We start from the raw sequence: 26932 nt of genomic DNA, 5'->3' as shown, positions 1-26932 counted from the left end.
ATAGAGTAAACGGACAAAGTAAAGATCAATGATGAATGGTTAATTTAATGGAGGGAAGTATGCCAAAAATCACGAGAAATTTCTTCACCCAGAGAGTGGAGAGGCTGTGGAATTCACTGTCACACAAAGTAGTCAAGGCCAAAACATTGTATGATTCTAGAATGAATTGGGAATAGCACTCGGATCTGTGGCGATCAAAGGATATGGGGGAAAAGCAGGAACAGGCCATTGAGTTGAATGATCAGCCACGATCATAATGAAGGATAGAGTAGACTCAAAAGGCGACTGGCCTGCTTCTGCTCCTATTTTCTATGTTTAGTTACCGGAAATATTATTAATGGACAGAACTGGGGAACTGCACACATTGTTAATGGATGTAACTTGGGAAATAGGCAGTGTGTTAATAGACGGAGCTTGGGAACTACACAGTGTGTTAATGGATGGAGCTTGGGAACAACACAGTGTGTTAATAGATGGAGCTTGGGAACTGTCTGCAGTATGAGTGGATGAAACTTGTGAACTATATAGAGCGTTACTGGACAGACCTTGGGAACTGCAGATGTTGTTAAGGAACAGAGCCTGGGAACTGTGCACAGTGTTGTAGTTAGTACTGTAGTTGAAAAAAACACATTGTGTTAATGGACATTTAGGTAAGGAATAAAGTAGAGATCAGTGATGAATGGTTAACTTTTAGACTGGAAGGATATATGAAGTGGTGTCTCCAAACTGTCAGAAATTGAGCCACTGTTCTTTTTGATCTATGTTAGTAACCCGACTTAAGTATACATGGCCTAATTTCCAAGTTTACAAATGACACAAAATTGGAAAAGCAGTAAGCAACATGGAAGATGGTTATAAATTTCAGGAAGCTGTACTAATGAAATGGGCAGACACCTAACAAGTGAAATTTAATAGACCAGTTACAAAGTGATGGAAAGTTTTGATCATAAGAATGAGGAGACTACAGACTCAATGGTACAATTCAAAACAGAGGTACCCGAGATTTACATTAGAAATTGTGAATGTGACAGGGTCGATTCAGATTGTTTACAAAAGAAGCATATAGGATCCTTGGAATTAAAAGGATGAGCGTGAATCAGAGAAATTATAAAAACCTTTTTATAGACTTCAGCTGGAATATTACATTCAGTTTTGACTACCACGATCTGAAATAATTTTGAGAACGCAGCAAAAGTTTAGAGGTAAATTGCTAGAATCATACCTGGGATGATAGACTTCAGTGGAGAGACTGGGGAGGCTGGAATTGTTTTCCCTGGTGCACAGAAAATTTAAAGGAAAATTTAATACATGTGCTTAAAATCAGGAAGTACTTAGATAAAGTGAAAAAGCTATATTTAAGAATGAGTACAGAATATATCTAGGGATAATAACCAGCCAGATTAATATCAACAGCAAGGTAGATATTCCTACTCAGGAAGAAAATAGAAAAACATCTAGATGCCAAAAATATAATAATGAATATTTTGGATGGGATATAAAAGAGATAAATTTGCTTGACGACCTTATTGAATGTTTGACTACGGGGAGAATGTTGACAAGGGTAATCTATTAGATGTACTAGATATGGCCCTTGAGAAAGTATTGCATAATAGCTAACGAAGAAAGTTAAAACTTGAAAAGTCAAGGACAGATTATAGAATGGATAGCTGTTTGGCTGCAAGACAAGGCAGAGATTGGTGATAAGTTAACCATTCAGAGAAGGTGATTTTCTATCAGAATAAGTAGTGGGACCACTGTTATTCAAAATTCAAAATTTTCACATTGGAATTAGAGGCATGATTTGTAGATTTGGTGACAAGCCAACAATAAAATTGGAAAATGGCATGAAGAAACTTGCAGAATAGGTATATAATTTTACAATAAATAGTAACATATTGCATTTTAAAACAAAATAAGAAGTTCAGCAATTACAAACATATGAACATTAGGGAAGTGATGGTGTAGTGGTAATAGCACTAGATCAGAACACCAGGCTCCTGATCTGGGGACATAGGTTTGAATCCCAAAATAGAAGAAGATGAAATTTTAAGGCAGTGACTTCTGGAATTTAAAAAAAAACATACAATCTAATGGTTTCAGAGATAGTGGGAACTGCAGATGCTGGAGAATCTGAGATAACAAGGTGTAGAGCTGGATGAACACAGCAGGCCAAGCAGCATCAGAGGAGCAGGAAGGCTGACGTTTCGGGCTTAGACCCTTCAGAAATGGGGGATGGGAAGGGGGTTCTGAAATAAATAGAGAGAGAGGGGGAGGCAGATAGAAGATGGATAGAGGAGGAGACAGACAGGTCAAAGAGGCAAGAGCCAGTAAAGGTGAGTGTAGGTGAGGAGTTAGGGAGGAGATAGGTCAGTCCAGGGAGGACGGATGGGTCAAGGGGGCGGGATGAAGTTAATAGATAGGAGATGGGGGTGGGGCTTGAGGTGGGAGGAGGGGATAGGTGGGAGGGAGGACAGGTTAGGGAGGCGCGGACGAGCTGGGCTGGTTTTGGGATGCGGTAGGGGGAGGGGAGATTTTGAAGCTTGTGAAGTCCACATTGGTACCATTGGGCTGCAGGGTTCCCAAGCGGAATATGAGTTGCTGTTCCTGCAACCTTCGGGTAGCATCGTTGTGGCACTGCAGGAGGCCCAGGATGGACATGTCGTCTGAGGAATGGAAGGGGGAGTTGAAATGGTTCGCAACTGGGAGGTGCAGTTGTTTAGGGCGAACCGAGCATAGGTGTTCTGCAAAGCAGTCCCCAAGCCTCCGCTTGGTTTCCCCAATGTAGAGGAGGCCACAACGGGAACAGCGGATGCAGTATACCACATTAGCAGATGTGCAGGTGAACATCTGCTTGATGTGAAAAGTCGTCTTGGGGCCTGGGATGGGGGTGAGGGGGGAGGTGTAGGGGCAAGTGTAGCACTTCCTGCGGTTGCAGGGAAAAGTGCCGGGTGTGGTGGGGCTGGAGGGGAGTGTGGAGCGGACAAGGGAGTCACGGAGAGAGTTGTCCCTCCGGAAAGCAGATAAGGGCGGGGAGGGAAAGATGTCTTTGGTGGTGGGGTCGGATTGCAGATGGCGGAAGTGTCGGAGGATGATGCGTTGGATCCGGAGGTTGGTGGGGTGGTACGTGAGGATGAGGGGGATTCTGTTTTGGTTGTTATTGCGGGGAAGGGGTGTGAGGGATGAGTTGCGGGAAATGCGGGAGACACGGTGGAGGGCGTTCTTGACCACTGAGGGGGGGATGTTGTGGTCCTTGAAAAACGAGGACATCGGAGATGTACGGGAGTGGAATGCCTCATCCTGGGAGCAGATGCGGAGGAGGCGAAGGAATTGGGAATAGGAGATGGCATTTTTTCAGCAAGGTGGGTAGGAGGAGGATTATTCTAGGTAGCTGTGGGAGTCGGTGGGCTTGAAATGGATATCGGTTTTTGCTGGTTGCCGGAGGTGGAGACAGAGAGGTCCAGAAGGAGAGAGAGGTATTAGAGATGGTTCAGGTGAACTACAGGTTGGGGTGGAAGGTGTTGGTGAAGTGGATGAACTGTTCGAGCTCCTCGTGGGAGCACGAGGGGCGCCGATACAGTCATCAATGTAACGGAGGAAGAGGTGGGGTTTAGGGCCAGTGTAGGTACGGAAGAGGGATTGTTCCACGTAACCTACAAAGAGGCAGGCATAGCTTGGGCCCATGCGGGTACCCATGGCCACCCCCTTTGTCTGTCAGAAGTAGGAGGAATTGAAAGAGAAGTTGTTAAGGGTGAGGACGAGTTCAGCTAAGTGGATGAGACTGCCAATGGAGGGGGACTGGTCGGGCCTACGGAACAGGAAGAAGCGGAGGGCCTTTAGGCCATCTGTATGGGGAATGCAGGTGTATAGGGACTGGATGTTCATGGTAAAGATGAGGTGTTGGGGACTGAGGAATTGGAAGTTCTGGAGGCGGTGGAGGGCGTGGGTGGTGTTATGGACGTAGGTAGGGAGTTCCTGGACTAAGGGGGAGAAAATGGAGTCAAGATAGGTGGAGATAAGTTCGGTGGGGCAGGAGCAGACGGAGACAATGGGTCGACCAGGGCAGTCAGGTTTGTGGATTTTGGGAAGGAGATAGAAGCGGGCAGTGCGGGGTTGGGGAACAATAAGGTTGGAGGCTGTGGGTGGGCGGTCACCTGAGGTGATGAGGTTGTGGATGGTTTGGGAAATAATGGTTTGGTGGTTGGGGGTGGGGTCATGATCAAGGTGGCAGTAGGAGGTGGTGTCGGAGACTTGGCGCCTGGCCTCGGCGATGTAGAGGTCAGTGCGCCATACTACAACTGCGCCTCCCTTGTCCGTGGGTTTTATGGTGAGGTTGGGATTGGAGCGGAGGGCTGCCCATTCTGCGGGGGAGAGGTTGGAGTGGGTGAGAGGGGTGGAGAGGTTGAGGCGATTGATGTCTCGATGGCAGTTGGAGATGAAGAGGTCGAGGGAGGGTAGGAGGCCTTGGGGTGGTGTCCAGGAGGAGGGGGTTCCCGTTGTGGCCTCCTCTACATCGGGGAAACCAAGCGGAGGCTTGGGGACCGCTTTGCAGAACACCTACGCTCAGTTCGCACTAAATAACTGCACCTCCCAGTCGCGAACCATTTCAACTCCCCCTCCCATTCCTCAGACGACATGTCCATCCTTGGCCTCCTGCAGTGCCACAACGATGCTACCCGAAGGTTGCAGGAACAGCAACTCATATTCCACTTGGGAACCCTGCAGCCCAATGGTATCAATGTGGACTTCACAAGCTTCAAAATCTCCCCTCTCCCTACTGCATCCCAAAACCAGCCCAGCTTGTCCCCGCCTCCCTAACCTGTCCTTCCCCCCCACCTCAAGCCCCCCCCCCATCTCCTACCTACTAACCTCATCCCGCCCCCTTGACCTGTCCGTTCTCCCTGGACTGACCTATCTCCTCCCTACCTCCCCACCTACACTCACCTTTACTGGCTCCATCCCCTCCTCTTTGACCTGTCTGTCTCCTCTCCACCTATCTTCTCCTTTATCCATCTTCTATCCGCCTCCCCCTCTCTCCCTATTTATTTCAGAACCCGCTTCCCCTCCCCCATTTCTGAAGAAGGGTCTCGGCCTGAAACATCAGCCTTCCTGCTCCTCTGATGCTGCTTGGCCTGCTGTGTTCATCCAGCTCTACACCTTGTTATCTCATACAATCTAATGGTGATCCCTTGAATACTGCTGATTGTTGGAAAAATCCACTTTGTTCACTGAAGTTCTTTAGGGAAGGAAATCTGCAATCCTTGCATGGTCTGGCCTACATATGACTCCAGATCCACAGAAATGTAGTTGACTCTCATCTGCCCTCTGAAATGACCTTGCAAGCCACTCATTTCAGGGCACTTAGTGATGGTCAATAAATTCTGGCCTTGCCAGTAATGCCCACATCCTGTGTATACATAAAAGAAAATGACATTCAACACAAGTGAAGTCCCTCAGCCTGCTACGCCATTTGATGAGATCATGGTTCATTTGATTGTGGCCTCTCTGATTTCTCTGCACAGATGCTGCCAGACCGGCTGAGTATTTCCAGCAATTTAGGTTTTTGTTTCTGATTTCGAGCATCTCCCAGTTCTTTCGGTTTTTGATTGTGGCCTCCACTGTTTTCTGTTTATTCCCCTAGTCAATCAAGAATTTATTGAACTCAGCCTTAAAAATATTCAATCAACTGGCTTCCATTGCTTTCTGTGAGAAACAAATGGCTATAAAAGAAATCACTATTGTACTCATGAGACCCTTAATTAGCTGTGCTATTCCATTACATTTTCCTAGCTTCTGAAATGTTGTGTACACTTCAATATTCCAGTTCTAGCCTTTGTTATTTTGTAGCTTTGTCTTGGTAATGACTATCAGATCATACATATTTATTTCTATTTGAGCCGACAATTATCTGTTTTGTTGTGAATACATCTATTCAGATACCAAGCCCTTAGTTCTGACTTTTAAAATAGTTTTTGCAACTTCTGGACTTATCTACAGGTGCACTCAATCAGTTTGTATACTCTGTGCCTTCCTGCTATGTTCCAATTATCTACCTTGCTACCTTGCTCTCTTGGTTTGTCTTCTCCCTGTAATTTTTCACATGTTCCCTTACTTGATCCCTTACTTGATCTATTACTCCCACGAATTATTTTTAAACCCTCTCTATGCTCCTAGTAACAAGACTCACCAGAACACTGGTCCCAGCCTAGTTCTACATGACGTCCTCCCCAGTTGTACTGCTCCCTCTTTCCCCAGATCTGGTACCAGTGTCCCATGAGTCCAAACCCATGTTTCCCACATCAATCTTTGAGCTGCTCAATTTGGTAATCTTGTTTACTCCATGCTAGTTTGCTCATGGCTCCAAGAATAATCCAAAGATTGGCACCATTTGGAGTTCTGTTTTCAAATTTAGCAACTAGCTGCTCACATTACCTAAGTATTTCCACTTTCCTAGTTCATCTGTGTTATTGTTACTTTACTACATTTAGAAAGATTTAGTAGAATGATACAAAAACTGTGAATTTATATCCATTGAATTCGGATTAACAAATAGAGTTTCTTTGTTTTAATTGAACTGCGAAGGCATGGAGTGACTTAGAGACATTTGAAATGATGAATGCTTTTGATAGAGTGGATACAGAGAGAGTATTTCCCCTTATAGGCGAGGTCCTGATTTGATGTCATCAGTTTAAGGTAGACAAAAGTCAAAAATCAAGTAAGGAGGTTCAAAAAGGGGCTGATGAGAATTTGGAGCTTGCATTGTTGCAACTGCTTCAGTTTCACTTAAAGGAAAGCCACATGAGCAAGCAGGGGAGAACGTATGTTTTTGGGCAAAATGGGAGAGGCTGGAATGGTGCATAAGCACGAACAAGAACATGTCGATTTGGCTGTATGTGGTATATTTGATATAAAGTACAATAAGCAAGTGATACATATTTAAGGTTATTGGCAAAAGACGTAAAGGTGAGATAAGGAATTTATTTTAAACCGAGAATGATTTGGAATGTACTCTCTGTAAAGGTAATTGAAACAGATTCAATTACAGAATAATAAGGGGAATCGTATAAATACTTGACGTAATGAAAGTCACTGGTATATTTGGAAAAGTGGGACTAACTGCTTAGCTATTTTGAAGAGTTGGCATAAGCATGATTGGCCAAATGTAATTGTGTTCAACAAGAATTATGAATATCTGGGGACTTCACACATTGATAATGGCTAATACACGGCACCTGTACACAGTTTCAATGAATATTACTTAGAACTTTGCACAGTATTGATGGATATTTTTGAGAATACTGCAGTGTTGTGAGCATTATTTGTTTCATACTTAAAACATTGAATTTTGAACAAGGGTTTTGGGTGCGAAAGTGGAGGTTTATGACTTTGCAACTGTCAAACTTTGCATAGCTGATGATTACTGACATAGATTCTGTCTAGGAGAGAGATTATATACCACTAGGGGAAATACGTAGATTGGCAGTCAATTCAAGTTGCTAACTCTGCCATCTAATGTCATTTGACTATTCCAATGTTCTGTTTGCCTCCTACTTTGCCTGTTTCTCAAACTTGATTGTGATTCTCATACATAAGTGTGGATGTGATGACATCCAAGTGGACTAGGTGGTTTAAGATGGTGGCTAACTGCCACCAGCTCGAGAGCAATTAAGGATGGGCAGTAAAAGTTGGCCTTGCATACAACAGTTGAGCAAATAAATAGATCTCTTCTGCTTGGCCACCCATCACCCCTGTGCTTACAAACCTATACTAGTGCTCAGTCTGGCAGAAAATCAGTTTCCAGGTACTCATCCCTGTTTTTAAATCTCTCCATGGCTTTGCCCTATCCCTGAGTATTTTCTTCCTCCAGCCTAATAATGCTGTAAAATCTGTGCAAGTCTCCAATTCTAGCCTCTTGAGCATTCTTGACTTTCTACAGTCCATTATTGGCATCAGGTACCTAAGCCCTAAACTTCGAAATTTGCTCCCCAATCCTCTTCTCTTCTCTTCTCCAATCTCCTTTTTTAGGACTTTCCCTAAAGCTACCTTTTTGATCCAGTTTTTGACCACTGACTTGCATAACTCCTTACGTTTGATAATGCTCTATCTAATGTTGTTGTTATATTGAACGGAGTTTGTGCAATACCATTCAAAGAGTTATGATCAAACATGCTGCCATCCCATGAACTAGCTTAGATCATAGATCACAGAATCCCTACAGTGTGGAAACAGGCCCTTTGGCCTAACAAGTCCACACCAATCCTCAGAGCATCCCACCCAGACCTATCACCCTAATCGACACATCCCTGAACACTACAGGCAATTTAGCATGGCCAATCCACCTAGCTTGCACATCTGTGGATTGTGGAAGGAAACCAGAGCACCTGGAGGAAACCCACACAGACATGGGGAGAATATGCAAACTCCACACAGACAATCACCCAAGGGTGGAATCGAACCGGAGTCCCAGGTGCTGTGATGCAGCAGTGCTAACCACTGAGCCACCATGCTGCCCCATAATAAGCTTCCACAGAGAACAAACTCTACTGCGATTTAAAATCCAGGACATTGAGCTTCCATTATGCACCATGAGCCTGACAAAATAGATATAACTTCCATGGTATCCAATGGGCATGAGCTTGGTATAACATTTGAAATCCACTGGCTTAAGTAGATGGAGTAACTGAAGAAAATGACTGGTTCTATGATACCTGGGATTTAAGCAGTTGTTTGCAGTACGTTGTGTGCATTGTAACATGTTCCCTGATATTCTAGCTTATTAGTATTAAAAATATTATTCTTGGCGCGGACATTGCTGGCCGGAACTAGTAGAGCACTTTGAAGCTTTTTTTGGGATTGATTTTAAAAATGTTTATTAAAATCATCCTAATGATTAGCCTAAAATTTCAGCTTGGTCAGTTCATGTCATTAAATTCACCTAATCCAGTGAAATTTGGATATCCATTTGGGGCATATTAATTTGAAAAATCTGTTTCATTCCCAGTCTGATTTGTTTTTGAGTCCATTCTAATAACAAAATAAATTCAAGCTTAGTAAATGTTTCCATGACTACATGTTTCCTGAGATCAGCTTGGCTGAGCAGCATTTGTAAGCAGTATTCACTGATCTGAATTTTGTGAAATATTTGCTGATTTAAATTTTGTAATTATTTGTATATATTTAAAAAAGCAGTATTGGAGGCAAAAAAAAATTAATTTAATTCTAATTTTAAAACTAGCAATGTATTCATGCCGCAGAAAATGAAATAATAATTGCACTTAACTCTGCTTCAGGCTTTGGAAATTTAATTCACAAAGGCTTATCTGAATCTGGGTTTAAATTACTTTGATAACCATTGATAATTATTGTGCCATGATGTGAATTTGTGAGGATATCACAACATTTGCACAGGGCAGTTAGTAAAATTCAGGACCAATTAAAATGACCTTTAGATTAACACATCTACACGAGTAATGGTTGACTTCATGTAAATGTCAACTTTAAAAATCTGGCCAAAAAGATCCAAGTTCTTTGTCCTCCCCACCCACTTGCCATTGAAGTCAAACTCATCCTGGTGCACACCTACTGTTTTAGAATAGCACACCATTGAAATGCACTCTGGTAGAGCTGTTGCCATGGAGAAAATCCCAGTAATGATGATTGACAATTGATTTCCAAGTTTTCTTTAAATTTTAAACCAGGCAAGTTGACTTTGATTGGTCAAGGCACTGTTTTGAGAAAAGAACCAGTGAATGCCTGTCACCTGTTTTAAGGTGGTCAATCCCTTGTGTCATCACATGACAATGTGTTGTCACGATTGTCACCTCATTGGTATGCACTATTTCCTGGCAATTTTCTGAAGAAGTGTCCCGACCCGAAACATGAACTTTCCTGCTCCTCTGATGCTGCCTGGCTTGCTGTGTTCCTCCAGCTCCACACTGTGTTACCTCTGACTCCAGCATCGGCAGTTCTTACTATCTCATTCGGTTCTATGGTTGTCTTACGATGAATGTTGGAATACCTGGTCCCATGTTCTCAGGAATTTTGGTAAATGAGAGATGAACATACAAGATAATAAAAGGGCCTTGACAGAATTGGTACTCAGAGATTGTTTCGCTGGGGTGTCTAGAATTCTGGCACTGTCTCACAATAACGAATGAATTAATTAGGACCGAGATGAAGAGAATTTTTTTTTGCTCAGATATGAATCTTTGCAAATTTCTACTTTAAATGGTTGTGGATGTTGCAGCATTGAATATATTTCAGATTGAGATGGACAGATTATTATTGTCGCTGGAAATTAAGGGGATTGAGCAGTAAAGTGGATTTGAAGTTGAAGATCAGCAAAAATGGTACTAAATGGCAGACTCATGATATGCTCTTCCTATTTCTTATGTTTTTAATTGGCATTTTTTCTCCCCCCACCCCTCCCTGCCATGTTAGAAGTAACAACTTCATGGACAGCACATATTGTATGCTATATTGAAAATAGTACAAGTAAATCACTATTCCACTTGGAAAGACAGTTTGGGCCTTGAGTAGTGGTCCAGGAGGAGGTAAAAGGAGGTATCACATCTCCTAACCTTGCATGGGAAGGTACTCTTAGAAGAGTATTACAGGAGACTGAAGAGTAAATTAGGATGTACTAGAAATACAGATAGCTTTGGATTGCTGATCTAGGGATGAGACAATAAGATATATTTGGTGATGCATTGCCCTGGAGGTAGTGGAAATAGCATAGGACTGTGCTTTAACAATGGAGGCAGTTGGCTGGAAGGTGAGACTAAGGAAGCTCTTTCGTCTGGGAAGAGACGAAAGTCTTGGTGCACGTGGCTAGGAAATAAATGGACACAATTGGGTACAAATATCAAATCACAGTGTAGGATATAACTTGGTTGAGGAAAGAGGAAGGTGTATTAGATGCATTATGAATGAAGATGGCAATGTTAGAAAAGAGGTTATGGAGAAGCTGGAAAAATGGAACTCATATTATAATGACTTGGGGCCTTGGCTGACAACATCTCAAATCAGTGTTTTGAAATAGCGGCTTACTGTGTTCGCTCTGAAATGATAGGTGAAAGTGATCAATTTGTGAGGACAGTTTCAACCAACTGTTAAGTTTTTGCTTTGACCCTCAGCTGTGAAATTTATTTCCGAAACTCCTCATTCCTACTTCTCTCTATTAATTTAGGCTTCTCCAGAAAGGAAAGAAAACAAGTTTTACCAAGAATACAAGTCCAATAAGATATGGTCACTATTGACTTTGTTCCTGTTATGCAGATTACCTCAAAACATTCTAAATTATTGACCTGTTGTAAATGAATATGATTCAAAGAAAGATTCTTACATGAACTTTAATGATTCTCCATCCCATTCTGTATCTGTCTTGTGGATAATTCTTCTTAATTATTATTATCTTTCCTTAGCCTTCAATTGTCCCAATCCCAGTTTATGATAGCCAAAACAAAAAATGCTGGAGAAGCTGAACAGGTTTGGTGGCATCTGAGGAGAGAGAAACAGAATTAATGTCTTCAGTTCAGAATGCCTCTTCCTCTGAACCTGGAGTCATACGAAACTCAAAGTTTTGGCTATGTTTCTATCTTTACAGAAGCCATTGGACCTGCTGAGCTTTTCCAGCACTGTTTTTTTTTGTTTCCTGTGTCCACAATATTATGTTTTATTTTACTTTTATTCCCTCTGAACAATACAATGTGGCTAGTTTTAACTTGATTGGCTTAAAGTCAGTTTCTGACTGGGAAATGCATCACTGCATTGATGGTTTAAAGCGAAGGGTCTAGGCCCAAAACGTCAGCTTTCCTGCTCCTCTGATGCTACTTGGCCTGCTGTGTTCATCCAGCTCTACATCTTGTTATCTCTCACTGTCACATGGGCACATTAACAGTTTCCATGTTGTTCCGTTATTAAGTAGCTGAGCATATCTGGGACTTGTTCTTCAGTGCAAATTCAATGTGCATTTTCATAATTAATGTAATAAGGAACATCTGTAACTTTACACCACTATGATGCCACATATGCCTGATACAAACTATTATTATTAGTTCAGGAAGGCACTTTCTGTCCCATGTGGTCCTAATCTCATATGGTGGCCAGAATATCATCAACTGCAATTATCTTAGAATGTTCATTGGTAAAGATGCAAAAATCTTCAAGAGAAAACTATCAATTTATTAATCGCATGCATTTTATTTCATTAAAATATACACTAATGTTGAATTGGTATATTCCATTGAACTGTATCCAAGGTGAGTCATTCCGATTCCCATTAGTTGGTGTTTCTTTCCTATCTCTATCTCCTACCCTCAATCGCTTCCTCTTGTACAAATTTATATATCCCATTAATTGCTATCCTATTTCCTACATGAGCCTTGGAGAATCTTTACTGACAAATGCAATCATCTCATAATATCTTCCAAACAGAAATCAAGCTTTCCATTTGATCCTAGGTGTTAACATGTGTTTGATTGTCCTTTATTTTAGATGACCATACATTATATAAGGATAGTCTGTTATATTGTTATATATTATTTCAAAATTATCCCAAATTCAAGAACCAGTACTGTTGAGCTAACTTTGTTTATTTCTTCTCAAACGAAATCTTATTTTTGTGCTTGGGAATCACTTAAATTGTTTTGCTTAGTTTTATTTGAAAATTTGATTATCCACTTAAAATGTCAAATACATTTTCCTTTGAGTGCTTGGAATAGCAACTGGTATTTTTTATTTTATCAATTCTAATTTAAGAAACAGTTATGACCATGATTTGTAGGTTTTGAAAAGGTGTTTTTACATCAGAGGTAGTAGTGTTTATAATCACTATGGAGGTAACTTCTGTATCCCTCATTCTAAAGCCCTTGGTCTTGGAAAATAATAAATGGCTTAAATGGTTAAGGCCTGATCTTTTAAAAGCCAAGCATTTGGAACATAGAACATAGTATATAGAACATAGAACAGTACAGCACCGGGACATGCACCACGTCTCTGCCAACAAGATGCTATTCTAATCTAATTCCATCTGCCAGCACATAGTCTGTATCCCTCTTTTCTCAGGTTGTTCGAATCTGTCTAAATGCCTCTTAAACCTATCTATTATATCTGCTCTTACCATCTCCCTCTCTGTGTAAAAAGAAACTTCCGTTCCTCACAAATCTTTAAACTTCCCCTCGCTCATCTTAAACCTATGACCCCTGGTATTTGACATTTCTACCCTGGGAAAGAGATGTCGACTATCCACCTTAACCATGCCACTCATAATTTTGTATACTTCTAACAGCTTGCCTCTTAGCCTCCGACGCTCTAGCAAAAGCAATCCAAGTTTGTCCAATCTCTCGTTATGGCTAATACACTTCAATCCAGACATGATCCTGGTAAACCTCTTGTGTAGCTTCACCAAAGCCTCCACTTCCTTCCTATTATGTGGCAGCCAGAACTGCACACAGTATTCCAAATGTGGCCTGACCAAAGTCTTCTACGGTTGCAACATGTCTTGCCAAATTTAGTTCAAATTGTTACCAAGCTGTACCTTAATTCTCAAAGCTGCACAATTTATTGCTGTACCATTAATGCTCACATGAACCTGCACACGATTGTCTATTGTTTAAGAAAAATTCATTGAGAGTCCAACAGGGTTAATTTGTCCAACTGTATCTGTAAAATTACGAACTTAAAATTAATAATATACAGTATATTTACATTTACCAATTTTTAAAAAAATTATGTGGTAGATTAAAAAGCTGTCAACGAAAGAGATTATCTTCACTCGATTCTCAAGAAGGCAGTGAACTCCTTGCATACATGCATTTGCATCTTTCCTTTTACATAAGCTTTTTCAAAAGTCTTATCATTTCAAAAAGAACCCATTACCTTTCCAAGATAACAAAGTGCAGAGCTGGATGAACACAGCAGGCCAAGCAGCATCAGAGGAGCAGGAAAGCTGACGTTTCGGGCCTTTTCCTGACGTTTCGGGCCTAGACCCTTGCTGCTTGGCCTGCTGTGTTCATCCAGCTCTGCACCTTGTTATCTCAGATTCTCCAGCATCTGCAGTTCCTACTATCTCTGAAACAATTTTAACCCCATTACCTTTCCAAACTGTTTCTTTCAATTCTTTTGATTTTTCTCTTCAATTTTGCCCAAATTTTATTCTTTAAGATTGAAAAAAATATCAACTATAAAGGAAAGCATTCTCATATTCAAATCAGTGAAGGCAGTATTTGGACTTCTGGAGTAAAGAAAACCGTAATATTTTCATATGCACATTTTGTCTTGTGATGATTGACTCTTGGTATTTTCTATCTTTCCCTTCCTTGTATATTTTTGATTGCAAGTCCAAGCAATTTTCAGATTTCTGCTGACGATAAAATCTGCCTACTAGAAAGCAATGTGGAAACATAGCTGTCTTCACAGAGTGGGAGGGATAGAAACCAGTTTCGCACCTCCATGTGCTATGACTGAGTGGGGGACTCTTTGAAGAGCATTGGAAGTGTGAATCAGTCTGTTGCCAATACAGCTTTCTTTGAAGCTTCAACATGTTATAAGGCTGCAATTTTATTTGAATAAGCTTATTCTGACAGCTACTGTTGTCCTTTGTGGTTAGCTGACATAGACTTCCTAAATGTTTCGAATCTAGTTTGGAGATGATACAAGCTTCATGTAACTGCTCATGACTCTGATTAGAGCCAAGGAGCACAGAGCTTGAATCACTTCATAGTAAAGAGCACAGACATTTGTAATAGACCATATATTTTCTTTTTGGAACTATAGTATAAACTGAAATGAAAGTTGATCTGCTATAACTGAGATAGCAGGAGAGTTTTGCAACTCAAAAATCAAGTGCGGCATATTTTGAGCTGTGTGATACAATGCTGCTTTTTGAAGCTGAGAGAGGAGGAGTTCGAGACTGAGCAACATTGAGAATCTTTTAAGTTGAGAAAATTCTGCTTGACACCAGCCCTCTGGTTGAGCTGCAGTGTACTACAAAGCTAAGAGTACCAGTATATGTGCTAAGCATTTTTTCTCTTTTCTTGACCACGAATGTGTGTATCTGTATTTGTGGGTTTTGAAGGAGTATCGTTTAATTTGCATAAAGATAGATTAGAAATCCAAGATAACAAGGTGTAGAGCTGGATGAACAGAGCAGACCCTTTAGAAAGAAGGGTCTAGGCCCGAAATGTCAGCTTTCCTGCTCCTCTGATGCTGCTTGGCCTGCTGTGTTGATCCAGCTGTACACCTTGTTATCTCAGATTCTCCAACATCGGCAGTTCCTACTATCTCTGTAACAAGATTAGAAATCCTACTTTTTTGCAAAGTTAAATGTGTTACAATAAATAGAACTAATTTTCTGTTACGAAGCCTGGTGTGAATTGCTTTTGTCCTGAGTAGCAGTCAGCCAGGCACATTGATCATTTTGGTGGTCTCACTGAGATTTTATACATTTGATCATGGCTTGTGGAGCAGTGAGGCACTCTTCAGTCATGAGATATTGCTAATTAGAATTGTCAAACTAATCTGAGAAGACTTCAATTTCTTCAAAAATAACATTGTGCTTAATGGGTGATTGACATGAGTGGCTACTATTAAGGTTTGCGTAGGAGAAAGGAAATGTTGAAGGGAATTATTTTGTCATTAACATGTAAAGGACAAATTAATGAGCACGTTGAGTGAACTGACAGATTTAATTACTTTTAGGGTCAGAAGCAGATAACTACAAAGTGTTTATTTTCAGTGAAACAAGGATTTACTTGTTGGTGTCAAAGTAATATTGATTATATGCTTAAAACAGTGCCGAAGTTCTATTTTTCATTTGAAACAACACGATGACAATTGGCGTATGTTTTACTGAAGTGAACATATTTTGGAGCATAATTCTACCAGGCTGTTACCTTACTACCCAGTATATTCAGGAAGTTTCAATATGTTTTAACCTGGTACGCCTGTCCAATAATGCACAGATGAGAAATCCAGAGGATTGACTGAATGTGAGGGTCCAGATAATGCATATTTAAATGCTACCAAAGCAGTTTGAGACATTGAATTTGGTTTAAAAACAAATTTTGAAATGAAAAGTTAATATGAGTAAACATGATCTTGACGCTGTCAGAATGTCGTGAAAATCCAACTAGTTTAGTAATGCCCTTTAAGGAAATAATGCTGCTCTGCCCGCTGCATAACCCCAGTCTGGCTGCACTCTGATACCTAAGCTCTACAGTGCTGTACATGCCCCTTATTTGTATAAAGCCAGTGTTAAATGGTTCAAAATATCCCCTATCACTTTCTCACTACAACTAAGAATGTGCAATAAATGCAACTATGCCACAGATGACCACAACTTGAAAATTAACAAAGTAGAAATCAAATGACAGTAAGAAGGAATAATGACTAAAACAAATTTAGAAAGAAAAATCAGCTACAAATGATCTGATAATCCACAGTATATGTTGTTAAACTTTCATTACCACATTGCTGCTTTTACTTACTTTGTCCTTTTTGTTTTTACCTTTTACAGTCCAGCACTTCCTCTTGTACACCTGATAACCTCATTACTCAACCATTAACCTCCACAACTGAGAATGGAGATTCTATCCCAGCTGATATGCGACGTATTTGCAGTTCATCTTTGTTAAATAAATCTTTATTCTGTTTTCCTATCAACGCAAATTCAGAAAAGAAATCTTCAAGTTTAGCCAGGTCCACTTGCTTCACTTCCTCGGAGACACCATTCATATCTTCGAACTCTTTGCCCTCAGCCCTCAATACTAGCTCCCTTTCTCCATTCAGATCTTCCTTTGTGAAGTCTAAAACAGCTTCATCTTCCTATCCCCCATCCCCATTACACTTCCTGAGCTGTAGTGATTTGCAGTCTTCTCCAACCTGGTGCTCCTCATCTTTGCCTTCTTCACGGTCCACCATGTGCTCTTCAACTCCTGTGCAGTCGTCACTTCATTCTTCAAACCAGAATATACGTTCTTCCACTGCCCAGGGAATTTCATGCCATTCACCCAGAATTCATAGCTGTTCCAGTCAAACTTCAACACACAAGACTGCAGCAAAATCCACTGTATTACCTTCTCCTCCAACTCAGTTGTCATTATTGACTTCAATTCTAAGGTCTGGAAAGCGGCCCTCTGTGTCATCCAACTCCTCAGAACAATCAAAACCAGTTTCTTCGGCAACATCCCTGAGCACCATTGGTTCACAATCGCCTAATAAATCTCCAGTTTTGACTACTGTACAAGCATCATCTTCCTGTCAAAAAACCAAAACAGTTTCCCCCACACCACTGAAGTCTCTGCCATATTCTTCTGGAATACTTGCAGGGTTTTCTTCAATCTCATCGGGATCCTTAACCACTCCTTTGTCCCCAGAGCATGGAAGAAAGACTCTTCATTGCTCGTTTACATCTTTATCTGAAAAACTTGGAAACATTTCCACAGATTCAGCGGAAACTTCACCCTGTCTCTCATCCATAAAACATCATGCTAATTACTCGAGGCTAAGCAACTCTGCACCCACAATGATATTATCTCATGCTACAAAGCCCCAATCGTTACCCCATTGTCCGTCCCAAAGACATGGTTTACTTTCTTCCAGCACAGGACAATTTTCTTCACGTCGTTCCTCACCAATCAGTTCATTCTCCCCAGCGCAAGAGTTGGAACCTCTTTTATCAGATTTCATTTTACCCTCTGAAAGATCCAGTCAAATTTCCCCCTCGCCTCATTATTCAAGCTTGAATTACTGTCCTGGAAAGCTTGATACTGTGTCTCTTCCTCCAAAAGTTTCTTCCTTTTCTCCTTCTGCAAGACCCTACAATATTTCTTCCATATCAGAACAGTCTGTTCCATCTTCCACAACCTCCATGTCTTCATCACCTGCTCCAGTTAACTCTTCACCACAGTCTGGTTCCTTCACTCCTCCTCCATTGAATATTAGTTCTCTTTTGTCTACACCAAGGTCAACCACTGTGTCTCCTGCCCAAAATCAAATAGTCCCTCACTCTTCATCATTAGGACTGAGCTCCCATTCCCCTATTCCAATTTATTCTTTCTCACTAAGACCGACTAGCCCAGGACAGTTATCTTTTCACCTTTCTCCTCTCTCTAGATCCAATGCTAATGTTATCAATCCAACTCATCCTACAGCACATTTCCCTAAGCCAGGGCTTGAAATAACAACATCATCTGGTTCAGTCCAATCCCTTCCTCCATCATCACATTTCTCAAGGTCTGGTACACAGTCTCCAGCACAATCTTTACCCTGTTCTACCGAGACTGAGACAAAGAAACCACAAAAGGTATTTTATATATCCTTCTTTTGCATGGTCTAGATAATGATGAATACTCTTCACTTGGAATGACCATTTGATACTTTGTCCTTAATAATTGAAGTAACCTGCATGAAATAATTGATGTTCTTTAAATCTATTTATATGACTAATCTTCCTCTTCTACTACTACTGAGAAAAATTTAGCATTGCCCATCATTTCTGATTTTACTAGAATTGCTATCTGGGTCTTGAGACATCTTGATCAATTCTTTATTGTATTACATGCAGATTTCTGAGGCTCAGAAACTGCTTAATGGCAATCCGTTATAAAATATGCATTTCAACCCTTTTTGCATAACTCCGAGACTTTAGGTGAGGTACTGAAAATTGCTTTGAAAATCTATTGAAATTATTTGTCGTGATTTTTAGTTTTCAGCAATTTAAATGCACCACCATAGACGCATTCTAGTTTATTCTCTTGCTTTGGAGTATTTAGCTTTATAAAAGAATTGTTGAAGAATTCAGATAGTGCAGGACATTAATTCGCAATGTGTTAAATGATGAAATGATTTCTTATATTTACATCTGTACATACTTTTTCCCATCAAGTTGTCAGTCCTAATCAGGTAGTCTTCCTGCACAGAAGTAACTCTGTTTAGTGCAAATTGGAGATCTCCCAGGAGCAGGTTTTTTTTTAAAACAAATCCTATAAAATAGTGTATGATCTGGCAGGGAGATTACTAAGATGTACAGGAAAAACAATGTACTTGTGGACTTTTTACAAAGAAGTCTTTTTAATAATTGAAATAATTAAGCTGTAATAAACAGCTTTGTTGTAGTTCCGTTCTGTCAAGATTTCATACCTAAGGTGGTTAAATTGAACAGCATATACTAAAACCTGCTTTTCTTAACAATATATATAGTTTGTACAATTGTGGACAATGTAATTGCATTAAACATTTAATAAGAGATTTTTCTGAAATAAAAAGTTCTTCAAAATAAGGATGTTGTGTTTGAGATTTCTGGGCAGACCTGCTTTTCCTGTCAACCCTTAAACTCTGCTTCAGTTTATTGGAAAATTCAACTGTTTTTAATAAATACACCACAAAATAAATCTACAGAGCAACTTTATTTATTGTATCAATGTACAAAGTTAGAAAACTTTAGGAAACTACCCATTTTAACCATTAAAATTTTGCATTTCAAATTGAAATCAATGTTAATGACCATTAAGATGAATTTCTTGCAGGATTACAAAACTTAGCTGTAACTACAAGTACAACACTTTTGATTTAAATTCTCTTCAAATTATAATCTTCATATGTCGCCTCTATTTGGTAATAAATCTAGTTTTGCTGCTAATTTTACTGCATTGCTCACTTTCACTGCTTGTTCAGTTTTTGATTATTTCCCTCACTTCTTCTGCAGTACAAGATCAAGTCAAGTTATAAGGCTTTTGCAGCAATACCAACAAACACACTGCTTTTGGAGCAGAAGGTCAGTGTCAGCCATAGGAAACTTTGCTTTAACAGTCCTGCTTTCCTCTTTATACAAGTGAACAAGCTATAGAGATTTACATTTCAGTATTAAATCGATTAAAGATTGATGTTGCTGATGGTAACTTGGGGAGGTTTGGGTTGCAGGTAAAAGATCTTAAATCATCTTCATATTTAACAATATTTCATATATTGCTATCTGTTAAATGCTTGCTTGAAGTTAATACCATTCCAATGCTTTGTTTTGCAGTATGCTGTATTTTGCAATGGGTTCTTTGTCATGGTATAATCCCGAAGCATAGTACCTGCAGTAAATGACTTGCCAAAGTCAATGTGAATTCTTGCCTTGAAGAATCCTAATCTGCAATCTGATTTATGAATGTCTTCATTCAGATACTGCTGACCTGAACTTCTGGTGTTGAATCTTAAGTGGCTCAGAATCATGGATGTGAATCTTTTCTTAAAAAAAGAGTGGAAGCTGTATATAGTCTCACCTCTCCATTGGGTGACAGCATGAATTCAGCTGTAATGAAGACACATATGTAAACTGAAAATGCAGTGGTACAAAATTGTCACACTTTTAAAGTTTCAGTTTTATTCACCATTCAATCACCTTTATTTCAGCAAAGCAAAATCTGAAGCGTAGCTTGCAACACTAGTGTGCTTAGCAATTACTGATGTGAATGCTGAATGCAGGAGTTTATTTTCTGGAAGAGTTGTGGATGAAAAAAATCATTTGGAAATTGTTGGGCTTTAAGCCTCTGCTCAGTAGTAGCACTCTCACCTTTGAGTCAGAATGTTATGGTTTAAAGCTCCAGTTCAAAAACTTGAATGCAGACTCAAGGCTGACACTTAAGAGCAGTGTTGAGAAAGTTCTGCACTGTCGGAGGTGTTGATATTCGGAGGGAAAGTCTGCTTATTCTCTCAACTGAAAATAAATGATCCGATGGCAATAGTATGAGAAGAAACTGAGAGCTTTTCTATGTTGTTCCCAATAATGGTCCCTCAACAAATGTCTAAAAATAGATTCCTGATTGACTATGACCTGACCCATTACTGTTTGAGGGAGCTTACTGTACATGAATTCGCTCTTGTGTACCAGCATCATGACAGTGACTGGACTTCAAAAGTACTTAATTAGCTGCATGCATTAGACAAACATGGGTTGTGAAAAGGCATCTCCTTACTTAATTTGGTTCAATTTCTGGAATGGTGAAGGCTGCTATATGCTTAGATCAAACCACATGCTCCTTTAATACTGAAGAACATCCTCCCTAATGCAATAAAAATGCTATTACCACCATTCTTGAAATAAAAACTTTTTTTCTATGAAAAACAAACAAGCTGCCTACTAACCTAACTTGGGGCAGCTACAACAACACACAAAAGGTTTGAGACATTTGCAACCAAAGCAACCTGCTTGATTGATATCTCTTTCTACACATCTTCTTTCTATGTGCAGCTGCAATGTGAGCTATCAGTGTTGCTTAGCATGAAATCACCAACATCCCTTCAGCAGCTCTTCCCAAGTCTGTAATGTCCACCACTTAAAAGGACAAGACCACAGGTTCATGGGCATATCACATCCACCATCTTATTGAAAAGTAGGTTTCTGTATGGCATAAAGGAACAGCAGGATTTAGAGATGAGAAATGCCGATCACAGTATAGCTTGATTCAGGTTATGAAGGCCATTGAAGAAAAACCAGCAATGAATCTATGTGATTCATTTCTAATGATACCATTAAAATGCAGAAAAGTTATGTTAAATCTATGTGAACTTGTGGTAAGATTCAGTGAGCTATAAATTGTTCTGATGCCCATCTTATTAAAAAAGAAGTAGCGACACTGGAAAAGGTTCATGAAGATTTCCAAGGATATCTGAACTGAGAAGGTATTTCTGTCAGGAAAAATTGAACAGATAGGGCTCTTTACTCCATTCCAAAAAAATCCTTTGCAGGAAAGTAGATTTCTTTACAGTTTCTGCTTGACTCATAACGTAACTCCACTGGAAGTGTAACAAATCAATGACAAAAAAACAAAACAATATTGTTATTCTAGGACAATACTAATTGCAGGAACTTTTGGATGAACTTGTAAGGAGTGGACCATCCTCCTGCCCATTGGGACCCTCTGTTTTGGGAATCTTAGCTGCATGCCTCAGAAGCAACCAGCATAATGTATGATTGGAAAGGTTTGGAGGGATAAGGGCCAGGAACAGGCAGGTGGGACTAGTTTAGTTTGGGATTATGTTCGGCATTGACTGGTTGGAACGAAGCGTTTGTTTCTGTGCTGTATGACTCTGTAATCACTGTGCTATGGAGGGAGTGCATGTTGATGGTGTTAGATAAGGTGACAATCAAGCTAGCTGCTTTTTCTTGGGGGCTTTCAAGTTTCTTGCATGCTGGTTGGAGCTGCAGTCAAGCATCATACTCCTGATTTAAGGAGAGGTTTTGACGTTGTGGTAATAATGTTGGAATAGCACTCGAAGTATTTAAGATGGATGTCCAGAAGGCATTTACTGTGATTCTACATATAAGACTGTTATCAAAAATAAGAGCTCAGAAATTTGGAGACAATACTTTGATTGGTTTGAGATAGGAAGCAGAGAATAGACATAACAGATATGCGATCAGATTGGGAGGATGTAACTAGCATTATCTTCTGGTGATTTAAATCTGATGATTTAAAGCCTTAAATTTTAAATTATCTCTATTTATAAATAGATAATGGAATATACATCATCAGGTTAGGCAGTGCAATGGGTTTTACATGCGGGTTTGGAAGTTGATAAAAAGAGTGGGCAAAATTGTAGCAGTGAGCAAGAATAATCAACCACTCTACTATTAAGAAACCTAAATTGGAGTGTTTTCTGAATGATGAGAACAGCAGAGTATAAAAATCAGTGTGGGAGCTATGCCACATCTGTGCAGAGGCCTGGTTAGAATCCATTTAGAGTTCCAATTACAGTAATGGGCACTGAAATAGACAAACTGTGTCTCTGAGAGCATCTTATCCTTGAGAACCACCTTTTCTTTCGTCGACTCTTCCCACATGTATTTGACTTTAACCATAAACTCCATTACCTGGCTACCTGATCCAACCCTTCTCCCTGGCCATTGACTGAGGCTGAGCTATTCCATTCATAATGCTATAATGTTATGCTTTCCCTAGCCTCTGGTCCCATTTCCCTTAAATCTCTTATTTCCACTGTTGTTAAATTTCCCATACCTCAGTCCATCTACTGGTGAAACCCTGATCCATGCATTTGTTACATTTAGATCCATCTGTTCCAATGTTTTCTGGGTCATCCTCACCTTTGATAAACTTGACTTCATCCACGCTTTGCAATCCTTATCTTTTTGTTCACTTTCCTGGGGTTAGACCCCTCCTCATCTATCTGAACTCCTCTGGAACTGCGAACTTTCAAAAGCTTTACATGCCTGCAACTCTGGGCTCTTGTGCATTCCTGATTTCCTTTAGATCACCATTAAGGCTTTTTATTGTCTAGGTTCCAAACTCATGATTTTGCACCTTAAATATCTCCATCTTCTTACCTGCCTCTCATTCAAGACGCTCCTTAAAATTTGAGATTTTTTCTGATAATGCTCCTGTGAAGTCCTTTAGGATGTTTGACTATGTTAAAGTTACTATATAGATCTAAGTTTTTGTTGTTGAAATATGTGGAAGTCTCTTGCATGCTGTAAAAATATTGGCTGCCACTAGGTAATTACCTGGGATAGCACAATGTGGAGCTGAAGGAACACAGCAGGCCAGGCAGCATTAGAGGAGCAGGAAATTTGTCGTTTCGGGTTGGGACCCTTCTTCAGAAGTTGGCATTCTGAAGAAGGCTCCTGACCTGAAATGTCAGCTTTCCTGCTCCTCTGATGCTGCCTGACCTGCTGTGTTCCTCCAGCTCCACACTGTGTTATCTCTGACTCCAGCATCGGCAGTTCTTACTGTCTCTGAGGTAATTACCTGATTTGACCAGCAGGGGTAGGCATAGCACATTGGATGAATGAAAATATTATATCATCCTTCTGCATGAGTTTTAAAGTGCTGTTTGGATTACCATCTATTTACTGCTTTTCCAATTTTAACAATGAAAAGAACAATTTTCTGATATAGTTTATCTAAATGTACTTTTTAAACAAGTTGACAACATTGACATATACTCCAGTTGAAATCGAGCGGGAGGCCCATGTTAAAGAATTACCTGTATTTTATTGAACAGTTTGAAGTAGCCATGTGAGTGAAAGCAATTTGATATGCAAGCATTAATTAAAATTAGACATGAGATTGAAGTCCATGCCAAAGTGACCATTTTAATGCCGTAATAATTGTGAAATTTTTAGTTGTTTTAATCATTGACATTTACTGCTGCTAATGCCACAGCAATCTGTGCAGTCCATTTAGTTGTAAAATTATGCAGTCATAGAAACCTACAGCATAGAAAGGAGGCTGTTTGGTCTATCATTCTTTTATTGGCTCCTTGAAAGATAAATTGTGCTTAGTTACATCTCTGTGAAACAGTTATCATGCTTTGCGCCACATCCCTGTTTTTTCTCCTATAACCACTTAAGCTGCGGAATATGTGCATGAGAAAACCTGAACTCCTCGATTCAAGACCCTGATCAACTCCCTTTTAAAATTACTATGGGATCCACTTCCACAATCTTTTTCTGGTAGCTGGTTCCAGATCATGACAACTCAGTGAAAAAATTATCATTTCCACTCTGAATCTTGCCAATGATTTTGAATCCATAACTACTAACTAATTACTTGCCAAAGGGAATTATTTTCTCTATCTGCTCTATCAAAACCTCTTATCTTGAAAACAATCTTGAGTCAACTCTTAAATGTTCTCTATTCTATGCAGAACATTCTTAGCTTTTTCCACTTTCCTCATAATCAAACTCCTTCATCCTGGTAAACATTCTTTCTTTTGCATTGTTAAAGCCCTTAAGCCTTTGCTGAAATGTGGTGCCACAATACTTCATCTGAGGCTTCCTTAGGATTTATAAAATTCCTTACAGGAATAGGGTTATAAAAATAGCAAACATACTGCTGTAAGGCACAATTCCTATCTGCAGTGATGATGGAAAAGTTAAAATGAATTTTAACATTCAGTCCTTTGAGCGATCTAGGATGTATTCCACCTGGATTAGATGATTTTCAAACATAAAGTAATGCTAATCTACTTAGTGTCTTCAGTATACCATTAATGAATCATATTTACCATTATGAAAAGGTGTATCTATTTCCATAACTATTGATTTCCCAGTGCTTCATTTATACTCTTCTTTTGCAGTGTACAGTTAAAAATCCTTGTGCTCAGGGATTTGATTCTTATTACATTCCTTCAAGGTTCTGTCACCTTTCCCATTATTCAAAACTGAAAAACTGGTTCATGAATGCCACTGACTTGGAGGATTTCTGAACTGCCTGTGTCTTCCTCTGACTCTGTTTCTTGTTACTTACCCCTCACCACCAATATTTGTGGGGTGACCATGACCTGGAATATATGCATGAGAAAACCTGAACTGCTGGATTTGCTGTAGTGGCTTCAGCTGTTCCGCCAGCTTTGAAAATCAGTTTTGAAGCTCAAGCAATTTTCTGACTTTGTGGTTTTTAGGATGTGTAAAGTATACAATGTGTTCTCACACAGAACAGAAGGTAGTGGATTCCAACAAGCCTCCCATAGTAATCCATTCACTGACTTTTAAATTACTGACACCCTGACCATTTAACCATTCTATTCTCTGTTGGGATATGGGCATTGCTGGCTGGCTACCATTTATTGCCCATCCCTGGATGTCCTTGAGAAGGTGGTGGTGAGCTGCATCCTTCAATGTAGAGAAGCTATTAGGGAGAGAATTCCAGGATTTTGACCCAGTAACAGTAAAATCTGACACCCTAAGACAGTGAGCAAATTAAAGAACTCTAAGAAAATAGCCTCTGAAATACTGTGAGATACTTAAATAGTAAAAAAGTTAAATATATATAAAAAAGCTAAAACATAATGAAAACTACCATCTAGTGAGTTTCAATGTTGAAAGAATGAACAATTTAATGAAACAACCTAAACTTATTTTTACCAACCAACTTACCCATTCTGCAACCATGACATTACTTTTGAATTCTCTTGTCAATTTTAAATTTGGAATTTTGAGCTTTTTCTCTGTCTCCAACCTTTGCACCTTGCACTGTTTCCCCTCAGGTTCTCTCCATTCTCTCTGATTTTAGAAAACTGTTGTACGATATTTGACAGAATTTCTACAGATAGTAAATTGTTGGAGTTTTTGAAAAAAAAACTTTTTTTCTGTTTTGTAAGAAACAAAATTCATTACAGTCTTTCTTTCCTTGATATTTCTGTTTCTGTATCTGAATTAATACATCCTCCCTGTCTCCTTTGTTGTTTTTCCTTCTCAATCATTAAATCCCATTAATTAATATAATAGATTTTTGGTGCCATTATCTACTAGGGTTTCAAATACCTGGTTGCTCACACTTAAGGCGCAAGCCATTGTTGAGTTTCAGGATGAAGAAAAAAGGCCTATTTTTAACATTTAACATTGCAAGATGTTCTGCTATAACAAAATCTTGGTTATTATTTCAGTTTTGAACCCTGGAACCTCCATCATGTGAAATACGCAAGGAAGAATTGCAGTTTTATTTTAACTATTCCTAGACACCCAAAGAACAAAAGGTTGTGCAATATTGTTCTGGAAGGGGCGGCATGGTGGCTCAGTGGTTAGCACTGCTGCCTCACAGCGCCAGAGACCTGCATTCAATTCCACCCTCGGGTGACTGTCTGTGTGGAGTTTGCATATTCACTCTGTGTGGATTAGCCATGCTAAATTGCCCTTTGTGCCCAGGGATGTTAAGTGGGTTAGACATGGGAAAATGCAGGGGTAGGAGAATGGTCTGGGTCGATGCTCATCGGAGGGGCGGTGTGGACTTGTTGGGCCAAATGGCCTCTTTCCACACTGTAGGGATTCTATGATTCTGTGAAGCAATGGATCAACTGGAGAAAAAAACAAGAGATGAAGAAATTCTCCAGTGATGGAGGAGGACAGATCATTAGTGAATACATATTGAGAAAAAGCAACAAGGCTGAATTAGTCATATTCTAAAACCTGAAAAATTGTTCAACAAGGTGA

The 26932-nt window shown here is 39.8% G+C and overlaps 1 protein-coding gene across 1 annotated transcript in view; it reads left to right on the top strand.

Annotated features, from left to right (window-relative positions):
* Positions 1–6832: 6832 nt before the first annotated feature.
* The window catches only part of LOC109924999 (muscular LMNA-interacting protein), a 92617-nt gene continuing 72517 nt past the window's right edge, over positions 6833–26932 (top strand). Inside the window, exons 1-3 of the mRNA XM_048597097.1 lie at positions 6833–6909; positions 18064–18301; positions 19703–19771. Of these exons, the coding sequence (XP_048453054.1) occupies positions 6833–6909; positions 18064–18301; positions 19703–19771 (384 nt within the window). The remainder of the gene's footprint in view (positions 6910–18063; positions 18302–19702; positions 19772–26932) is intronic.

Source organism: Rhincodon typus, chromosome 5 (genome assembly GCF_021869965.1).
Source record: "Rhincodon typus isolate 14 chromosome 5, sRhiTyp1.1, whole genome shotgun sequence".
Classification (NCBI taxonomy): domain Eukaryota; kingdom Metazoa; phylum Chordata; class Chondrichthyes; order Orectolobiformes; family Rhincodontidae; genus Rhincodon; species Rhincodon typus.
Note: the sequence above shows the minus strand (reverse complement) of the source record. Positions and strands in the feature narration are given on the sequence as shown.